This window comes from Astatotilapia calliptera, chromosome 16 (genome assembly GCF_964374335.1).
Source record: "Astatotilapia calliptera chromosome 16, fAstCal68.1, whole genome shotgun sequence".
Taxonomy (NCBI): Eukaryota; Metazoa; Chordata; class Actinopteri; order Cichliformes; family Cichlidae; genus Astatotilapia; species Astatotilapia calliptera.
Genome location: NC_137437.1, coordinates 30,783,301 through 30,793,546, shown reverse-complemented (window position 1 = coordinate 30,793,546; position 10,246 = coordinate 30,783,301). Strand labels below are relative to the sequence as shown.

Below are 10,246 nucleotides of genomic sequence, written 5' to 3'. Positions count from 1 at the left end.
ATTCCAAACATTTTTTACAAATAAATAACTGAAAAGTGGGGTGTGCGTAATTATTCAGCCCCCTTTGGTCTGAGTGCAGTCAGTTGCTCATAGACATTGCCTGATGAGTGCTAATGACTAAATAGAGTGCAGCTGTGTGTAATCTAATGTCAGTACAAATACAGCTGCTCTGTGATGGCCTCAGAGGTTGTCTATGAGAATATTGGGAGCAACAACACCATGAAGTCCAAAGAACACACCAGACAGGTCAGGGATAAAGTTATTGAGAAATTTAAAGCAGGCTTAGGCTACAAAAAGATTTCCCAAGCCTCGAACATCCCATAGAGCACTGTTCAAGCGATCATTCAAAAATGGAAGGAGTATGGCACAACTGTAAACCTACCAAGACAAGGCCGTCCACCTAAACTCACAGGCCGAACAAGGAGAGCGCTGATCAGAAATGCAGCCAAGAAGCCCATGGTGACTCTGGACGAGCAGCAGAGATTCACAGCTCAGGTGGGGGAATCTGTCCATAGGACAACTATTAGTCGTGCACTGCACAAAGTTGGCCTTTATGGAAGAGTGGCAAGAAGAAAGTCATTGTTAACAGAAAACCGTAAGAAGTCCCGTTTGCAGTTTGCCACAAGCCATGTGGGGGACACAGCAAACATGTGGAAGAAGGTGCTCTGGTCAGATGAGACCAAAATTGAACTTTTTGGCTAAAATGCAAAACGCTATGTGTGGCGGAAAACTAACACTGCACATCACTCTGAACACACCATCCCGCCCAGTGAAGCAGTGGGCAGCCACCAATGCAGCGCCCGGGGAGCAGGGACGGTACCTTGCTCAGGGGTACCTCAGGGTAGCTGTTCAGTGGAGTTGAACCCCCCGACCTTCCGATCATGGGGCCACCACTCTACCTACTGAGCTATCCCTGCCTACTAAACCTCTTGGAGTCTGCAAAAGACTTGAGACTGGGGTGGAGGTTCACCTTCCAGCAGGACAACGACCCTGAACATAAAGCCAGGGTAACAATGGAATGGTTTATCACAAAACATAGACAAGATCTAAATCCAATTGAGAATCTGTGGCAAGATCTGAAAACTGCTGTTCACAAATGCTGTCCATCTAATTTGACTGAGCTGGAGCTGTTTTGCAAAGAACAATAGGCAAGGATTTCAGTGTCTAGATGTGCAAAGCTGGTAGAGACAGCTGTAATTGCTGCAAAAGGTGGTTCTAAAAGTATTGACTCAGGGGGCTGAATAATTACGCACACCCCACTTTTCAGTTATTTATTTGTAAAAAAAAATGTTTGGAATCATGTATGATTTTTGTTCCACTTCTCACGTGTACACCACTTTGTGTTGGTCTTTCACACAGAATTCCAATAAAATTGATTCATGTTTGTGGCTGTAATGTGACAAAATGTGGAAAAGTTCAAGGGGGCCAAATACTTTTGCAAGCCACTGTATATTAGATAACTTTAGTAAAAGATAAGTAAGATCGTGAATCATTCATAAAAATTTTCCATTTGTTCTTTTATTACAATCATTGGAGTGAAATGGACACACACACATACAGGAGCTTTGCATAGAGTGGAATTCTGAAAACTGGAGCCGGGTCCTGTCAGATGTACACAGAAAGACGAGCGGTGCAGCAGTCTTCATCTGCACCTGAAAAGCCTCAAATTGATGGTGAACCGAAACTGACCCAACCGGGTGAATATCCTAACGTGAAGCGTCGCTGCCCATGCCACAAATCTGCTCCTCAAGCAAACATGAGGTGATGCTCTGTGAGCCAGAAACAGCGGTGGGGAGGAGGGGGGAATGTGTGGTTGTTCGACTGAAATAGAGAGCAGGCCTAATGGTTGACTTTGCAAGCCCCAAACCTTTGGTACATCCGGTGCAAAATATATATATTTAAACACACAACAGGACAGACATACATATACATTTATATACAAAGAGACAAACAGGACTCCACACATGGTACACATACATGTGCTCTCACAAAATCAAAAGCAGCCCTATTGATCCATTACCTGTTCAGCAATGAACCATGACCATCAGCCTGTGACTGAGACAGGCAGACACGCACATGTGAAGTTTTCGAAGCATGCTGCCAAAATACTCGCTGTTCCACTGTCACGGAGAGAGCTAACAAACACCATCATCCTCCACCTTGTTCCCACGAGCTAAAGGTACGACAGTGCCAGGTGAGCACAAGGGCGCACGCCTCAGGTGGAGCGCCACAACCGGAGCGCCACAACTGGAGTGGCACAATTTAACCAGCTCCCTCACCCCTTTGTCTGAATGTATAGCAATATCCTCATGCAAAAAAAGCTAGTAAGGACAGTGTGTTGCACTATTTCAGCATGCAATATCGAGCTATAACACAACGCCACCTAGGAGTTTCTACCAGGTCCAGCTCACGGAGCTGACCAGGAAGATCCTGCATGCATTATTAGGGCGGGGGTGGGCGAGAGGTGTGGGTAGGGAGGCGGGGCTCAGATACAAAAGTCTGCCCACACATGTCGCATCGCAGGTGGGGATCTCTACCACTATTCCAGCCCCTGTGGTCTAACTCCAACAGGACTCTGTACAGTAGGTGTAATCTTGCATGCACCCTGTAGAAAATGAGTTTGTGTGTGTGAGTGCACTCAATGTTCGATCACATGCTTCAGAGACAAAACTACTGTCTGGCATGGACTGTATGCAACAAGTTCTAAAGTACAAGGCCATCATCATCATCTTAATCTACCCTGGTCAGGAAGCCACTCAGAGAGGACCAGACCACTGGTTGTTTGAGTTGAGTGGGACTTTGCTGCCCTCTGGTGTTGATATCTGATATTTTGTTTTAAAAACTGCAGCTCCTACAGTGAGACGCTTGGATCTGGTCACATGTTTGCAAAGAAATAAAACTTCATTCCCAAGAGGCACTAAAATAATCCCACCAATGCCTCATGGTACATCTAATAGCCATTCACTAGAGCGATGCATCAAAGCGGCCACTGCGTTGCTCAGGGGAGTTGGACCTCAGATGCTGCACATCTATGAAAGCAAAGGTTTATATGCAACTTAAAAGCACCATAATGCAATTAATTTAAACAATTTTCAAGCAGTTTAGTTTTCTAAAAATACCAGAAATTTATTTTTGATACTTAAAATGTGGATTTTTATTCCTAAATCCTTCTTTTACTTTAGCAGTAACAGTAGTAATTGCTATACATGATGTTTAAAATCGTGGATCTGCTTTTTGTGATGATTAGTTAAGTGTAAAATGTAAAAAGTGATGGGTATATGCCATTATTTTGACCTTCCACTGTCCTGTCAAAGTCTGAGTTGAACTGAGAGCTGCAAAGAAAACATTTTGTCTTCTCCTCACAACTGCACTCCATCAGTGACTTCTATTTTATCATTTTGGGGATCTTATTGGTCCAACCATGAAAAGTGTTACATGAGTGAAATATATATATATTTTTTAACGGCATAAAATTTGATATGATTGTAATTTTCTCCTCCTAATTACTGCATTGTGATGTTTTGCAGTGACTAATGTTAGTGCATGGCTAACAGACTGAGATGTCCTTCTGCATAAAAAATGATTTAAAAAGATAAATATTTAAGTTAAAACACTTTAAAATATGCATCCTTGGTAAATGAAAGAATATAGATGCGATAAACACAAATAAAGCCATTAAAAACCATAAAAATGAGCCCAATGATCAGTTTAATCAAGGAATTGGGTTATTTTTGAGGGTTGTTATCAGTAAAATGTTTTCCTCCCAGGAAATGTTACGACCTGTGACCTAGTTTGGCATTTCTTTCATTTGAGCCCTGATCCCCCGAGCAAGCTGGCAGCACCATAGATGCATCTCATGAGCCATCATTGCATTTATAAATCATCAGTGCTTAAACAAACCGAGTCACGCTTATGTTGAAACCTTTCAACTTCTGTTTCCTGCTCGAGGTTCATACATTCAGTCACTGGTTTGGTACATTCATCACTTTCACTGGCTGGGGAGGACTTTGTGTGTTATGTCAGAAAGTGCCTCTATTGCTCATGAGAAATGTGTTGTAAGACAGGAACCTTGCGCTTCTGTTGAAACCGTTCATGTGTCACATGTTTTTTTTTTATGTTTTTGGGCTGTGGTGTCGCAGTAACTGAAGGTAACAGTCCTGACCTCAAACCTGCCGTCATTACCACAATGTGTCACTGACGCTGCGCACAAGCACCGCCGATGACCTGCGACTCCATGTCCAGCTCATTTGGGGTTCTAAACTGTGAGAACAGGTGTGTTTTCAGTGTGTATTTGTGCACACCAGTGTGTCCCCTCTCTTCGAACAAGCAGCCAGCGTTCGGTTTAAAGACTAAAATGTCACTTCTTCCCGCGCCGATGAAGACTCTCGGGGAAAACACTGGTTTGCACTCATAATACAAAGACAATGCTTAAGTGTGTATTTGTGCAAAGGTGATTGGTGTGTCTTATAGTTCATATCACTGCAGCCCCGGAGCGGGACGGGCACAGTTTTGAGGTCCAGAGAAGGGAAAAGGAACTCAGTGGGTTTTTGGAGCAGCTGTCTCTGAGGAGGTGGAGGAGGAGGTGCTAGAAATCCAGTAACCAAGGCCATTAACTAAAGAGATAAAGCACACATGTGGCTCAGTGAACAAAGGTTACCATGAAAACAAGAAATCGTACTGTACAGCTTTTCAACCCGTCCTCCGATTCTCCGTCTTTTGTCCTGAAGCTGTCGGAGGTGGAGAATCAGAGCAAAGCCGGCGTGCCGAGTGATGTAAAGCCAGTCGGAAAAAACAGCAGCGTCATCCAGGGAGGGGAAGGGAGGGGGGTTTAGTTGCCTTTTGAGGATATTAGTTTTATTTTTAATGCCTCTAAGTGAGGAACACAGATTTCCAGATGGTTCTCTCTCCTGGGTGTCGGCCAATTTGAGGTTACTCCAAGCCGAACGTGCTCGTTTCCTCGACAGCGGTTACCAGCTTCTCGTAGAGCATGGAGAAGGACGGGTAGGGCGGGAGGTCCAGACGATTAAAGCAAGTGTGAGCCCTGTGGAAACACAGCGAGACCTTATGAAACAGATGATGAGATGAGTCATCTGTTAGATTTTTCTTCTGCTTTTGTTCCTGTCAAATAATACACCCAAAAAGAAAACTGCTGCACTTATACCCTACAGAGCTGCAGGTATGCTGCGTCTTTATTAGTCACTTGTATTTATAGAGAACATTTAGAAATAGCAATAGAGTTGACCTTAAGTGCTTTGCATTCAAAAAACATACAAAAAAACCCAACATTTAAATAATGAATTAAAACGCTGTGAATGAACGTCAAAATCAGAATATGATCTTTGATCAGAAACAGTATTGCTTTTTTTTTTTTTTTTAAACTTCACTTAAAAAAATATATTTTTAACAATATTAATATTTTATTTGTCTTAGAAACAAACCAAAAAAAATGTATGTAAATTGTTATTATATAAAATGTGACATAAATTGATGGTTCTGTTTTTTTATGTTTGCATCTATGTTTTTTAACATTTGTAATGAGCCCCTAAACATTTATTTTTTGTTACATTTTCCATTTTTTTAGTCTAATGATGTCAGTATGTATGCAAAAGCCAGAGGAAAATAATAGAAAAAAAACAAATAAAAATTAATTAATTAATATGATAAAAATAAAATAAAATAAATAAAAAGGCATTAAAAAGGTAGATAAATGTCATACGTATTATATCAAATTTGTATGATAATTAATTTGATATCCTATTATATCAAATTAAGAAAGAAGCGAATGAATACAGAAATATAAATTTGTCTTAAATTTTATGTCATTATTTTATGTATTTTCAGTGATTTAATGGCAGTTAAATTTTCTTTTAAGTTAAGTTTAAATTAAGTTTTCTTTTGAGTTATTTGTTTACTAGATATTTGTTTGAAATTGTCAGTTTTGGTCCCCCATAGAGAAACACATAAATAAATCCACTAAAATTCTTAAGTGTGTTTACGCCCTAAAATTGTGTCGTATCTCTCCCATCATATTTTACAAAAAAAGTAACAGAGGTGACGTATATGAAGCCTTAACAACCTAAACAGCCCGTTAAAGCCCTTATTCATACCTGTTTGATCAGCGTTCATATTTATGGACATTTTATTTTGAAAAGATTCACTCTACAATGTCTCTGCTATTATTCATTTTTGTATAGTCCCTAAAAGGTGAGGTTACCTGGGTAAGGAGGTGATTTTCCCCCACTTCTCCACGCAGAATCGGCGAGGTCCGTTACTTCCTCGTAGTGAGGCAAAGCCCTCATAGGGAATGCTGGAGGTGCCCGTCACAAACTGAGGAGAGAAGAGAGTCAAGAAAAGGATGAAATGTAGTCAGTGTTTAGGCCATAAAAAGTTTGGGTTATTTCACTTACTCTCAGGTTCTTTGTTTCAGTGTTAAATAAATCAGAAAACTGAATACACCTTGTTTAAATAAATGGGACATTCCTGCAGAATTAGAAACATATTAAAAAATGTAATTGCAGGCGGTGTCCACACGGGGGCATCCTGTGTGCATGCGCTCCCCCTCGTGCCCTACCTCAAATCAAATCAAAATCAAATCAAATCACTTTTATTGTCACATCACATGTGCAGGTACATTGGTACAGCACATGTGAGTGAAATTCTTGTGTGCGAGCTTCACAAGCAACAGAGTTGTGCAAAATACAATAATGTAAACAAGCAAAATACAAGAATGGCTACATCTGAAACTAATAAATATATGTACAATATATATACCTGCAGCAGCCTCAGCCTCTGCTCGTTGTTGAATCTTTCCACAGCCGCCCAGAACCAGCGAATCACTATGTGGTTGTCATGGTAACCTGTGGGGAGATAAGACAGCGATGGTGCATGAGTCAGACGAATAACAAATAATAAGGGCGTCCGTCCCCCTGTTCCTGAGGTTTGTGAGCTGGCTCTGCTTCTTAATGTTTGATGGACACAGCGGTTTGGTGCGTCTCAGTCGATTCGTCCATTAAAAGCGCCCTGACACTGAGTCATGGCCGATTGTCAGCTCGAGTTTTGTTCTGTCTCTCAGCTGCTGGCGCCTTTTCAACTTTGCTGGCCAGAACCCTAAAGAGCCTTTAAATGTGATGGCTTTGGACACCGGCACCTGCAGCCTGACTGTACACCGCATACGCTGTAATAACTCCAAAGGTTTGAAGCTTATTGCAGAGTAACATTAAGTGAAGTCCAGTACAGCTGTTACCCTGCAAATTTAATCACTTGTTCACAGGAGAATTATTATATATTGTGAAAAACAACTTGATTAATTTCAGGTAAGGCTTCAGTCTTTTCAGATTAATTAAAGGGGCTTTGTTCAGTTCATTTCAAACTTCAAATTTTTATTCTAGGGTAGCTTTGTATGGTTTTCTGTTGGAATTAATCCTTCCTTATCTTAAGTTGGGCACTGGTGCAGTCATATAAAGACCAAAACAAACTTCTTCCTCTTCAAAGTCAGTTGACGCTGAGGCCAGTCAGAGGCTTCAGCTATCGACCCCTCCCTGAGCCTGGTTCTTTGGAGGTTTCTTCCTATTAAAATTGAGGTTTTCCTTCCTACTGTCACTGGGGTCTGATCGTTCGGGTTTTCTCTAATATTTTCTAATATTGTAGGGTTGTTACCTTTCAACATAAAACCCTTTTAAGGTGGCTGTCTTGTATTTGTAAGGCGACAAGAGAGCAGCAGTGTACTGGTTGCTCACAGCGGAGCTAAATTAGCAACAAAGCATGAACAGTTTGGAGATATTATAAACTTGTTGATCACCAGCTTTTCTTTATGTGTTTGCAAAAGTTTTTCAGTACACTCACTATAACATAAAGGTCTGTCATGTGTCTGTGCCACTTAACTCATGTTATTCCATTTTCAAGCATAATTTCACTAATAAATATAATTTCTATGCATTTGCAAATGTTTATATATGTTTTTCAGTTTTTAAGCCGACACGGATGCCTACATACACATACAAGAATAATTCTCATGAATACAGCTAGTCTTGGATCAGTATTTGATATCTGTAGACACCCAAAGCCAAGGTGTCAGTATCAGAAACAAAATAGGTAGGACTGCTTGTGTCCCTCAAACAGTAGAAAGAAAAACTGAATTACAACCACCTTCATTTTAGGGGCTAGAGACATTTAAACAGATGCACCTATTTGAACTTTCTTCGGGGTGAAGATGGATTTTTTTTATGGTTTTTATTAGTAGTGTGTAGTCTTATTTCCTTGCATCTCCCCGAGTGTTAAAATCGCTGGACCAGTTGAGATGAATGAATGAGGAAATACTTCTCAGAGCAGAGGTTTAGTGGCTGTGGCACACTTGTGAATGAACATGTTGCAGGACCGGAGGCGGGGCATGCATTAGGCTCAGTACGTTCCTCCACCTCCTTGCACCCAACCTCCACCCCCCACCCCCCCCTTCCATACCTCCTCTGTACTCTGTGTTGTTCCTCCAGTCTGCCAGGTCAATCTCTGCGGTGCCTGCAATAACCAGCTCCAGCTCCCTGGCATCAAACACCGACACCAGCCGCACATCCACCACCTAACAAACCAAACCACACACACAAACATTGGTGAAAACACGGTACAGCCTATTTATTTATCTATCACAATTTATTTATCACAGTCCTCCCACCTACATCAGACTGCTGGCGGAAGATCCTTTTTGTGCAGTGACACATCACTGTGGGAAAAGTTTCCATCAGTTTGTTTACAGTAAATTCTGGATTTAGAAAAGCAGGGCGCACAAAGGCCTGGATGTCTGTCGACTTGCCAGGGGAGGGATTAAAGCAGCGGGTTTGTGCTTATACTGTTTATTTAAAAAAGGGGGGAAAAAAACTGACATAAAAAGACATTACAACCCACTCCTCATCACTCTGTCTTCTCTTTGTATGACAGCAGGCTATCAGATCTATTTTCCTGGAGTGTTAAAGGGACAGCTACATATTCTTCCTTTGGCCTGCAGCGCTGTTTATCCATCTAAATTGTTCTGCCGTTCACTGCCAAGTTTTGGAGACATCTGCCTTCTCTTGAATGTAATAAATGGTAGAAGTTACATTATGTTACCAAAAAAATCCATTTTAATAACTCAGCAGCTATGTTTCTGTCCAGAAATAATGACCTGGTTACTCAAAAAATAAAAGTCTACAAACTGTTGAGAGCAGCTTTGTGCAGGAACTATTTTCTTTCTTCTATCTACATCCGCCAAGCAAAAGAAGAGTGCAGCTATCTGATAATACAGCTCAGCCGAGGAGCAACTCCATTAATGTTTCATGTTCTGTCACGTTGTCAGTAGTCACACGGGGTGACCAGGTGGGCAGCATTTTTATCTCTCGTCTCCCTGTCCCACATTTTGATTGGCTCTGGTTCTGACCCTCTTCTTAAAGTCTCATTCATTAAAAGCTTTTAATGAAAGGCTGTCACGTTTGATCTCCGCAGGTTAACAAATCGCCTTCTGTCACTAGTGATCAGTGATCACAAAGACACAAAGCTATGCAGATTTTTGTAGAAAATGATCACAAATAAAAGGAAAAGTGGTCATAACATAGACCCCTTTCTTATTTTTATCTCCAGAAGCATGGAGCTGATGGATCCTCACTGAAACCCAAACAACTCTAGGCAAAAAAGCAGCAACAACAGTTTTATAGGTATTTGAGGCATAAAGGAGAATACAAACATAGACTAAATTTCAGCACCTTTTCACACATTCAGAAGACATGCCCTTCATATGTTGAATGCCTCTCAGGATCAGTACACTTACTGTTTGTCCCACATTAAGTTTTTTGTTACCCAAGTAGCGCATCCACTTGTTATGGGTGGATTTTCTAAAGTAAATGTACAGCTGATGATTTCTGGAAAGAGACTTAATATTTATTGAAGCGGCCAGTGAGTGTTTACATAAAGTGCCTAATGTAATCTAACATAATCTAAGTACTCATTGTGCAGAATCATATTACTGGGGCATAACCAATGCAGAATTATATATGAGTTATATATGAGTAGGCTTATATTAAAAATCTACAAAATAAGAAGCAGTGGAGCCTTAAAAATACTTGGTCTGGAGTAAAAAGTACAAATACTGCATCCAAAATATAGTTGAGTAGAAGTAGAAAGTAGCAGAGTATAGAAATACTTGTGAGAAAAATATGTAAGTTACATTACACCACTGCTGCTATCCATGCTCTCATATAATAATAAGATTAACAACACTCTGACA

General features: G+C 40.8%; 1 protein-coding gene across 5 annotated transcripts in view; it reads right to left on the bottom strand.

Moving 5' to 3' along the window:
• Positions 1–1,496: 1,496 nt before the first annotated feature.
• hecw2a (HECT, C2 and WW domain containing E3 ubiquitin protein ligase 2a) overlaps positions 1,497–10,246 on the bottom strand; it is a 46,752-nt gene continuing 38,002 nt past the window's right edge. For all 5 annotated transcript variants that reach the window (XM_026144563.2, XM_026144559.2, XM_026144560.2 and 2 more), the window contains 4 exons: positions 8,458–8,572; positions 6,772–6,857; positions 6,215–6,327; positions 1,497–5,041 (listed from right to left, as the gene is read on the bottom strand). In XM_026144563.2, coding sequence (XP_026000348.1) covers positions 4,930–5,041; positions 6,215–6,327; positions 6,772–6,857; positions 8,458–8,572 — 426 coding nt within the window. In that variant the 3' untranslated portion in view covers positions 1,497–4,929. The remainder of the gene's footprint in view (positions 5,042–6,214; positions 6,328–6,771; positions 6,858–8,457; positions 8,573–10,246) is intronic.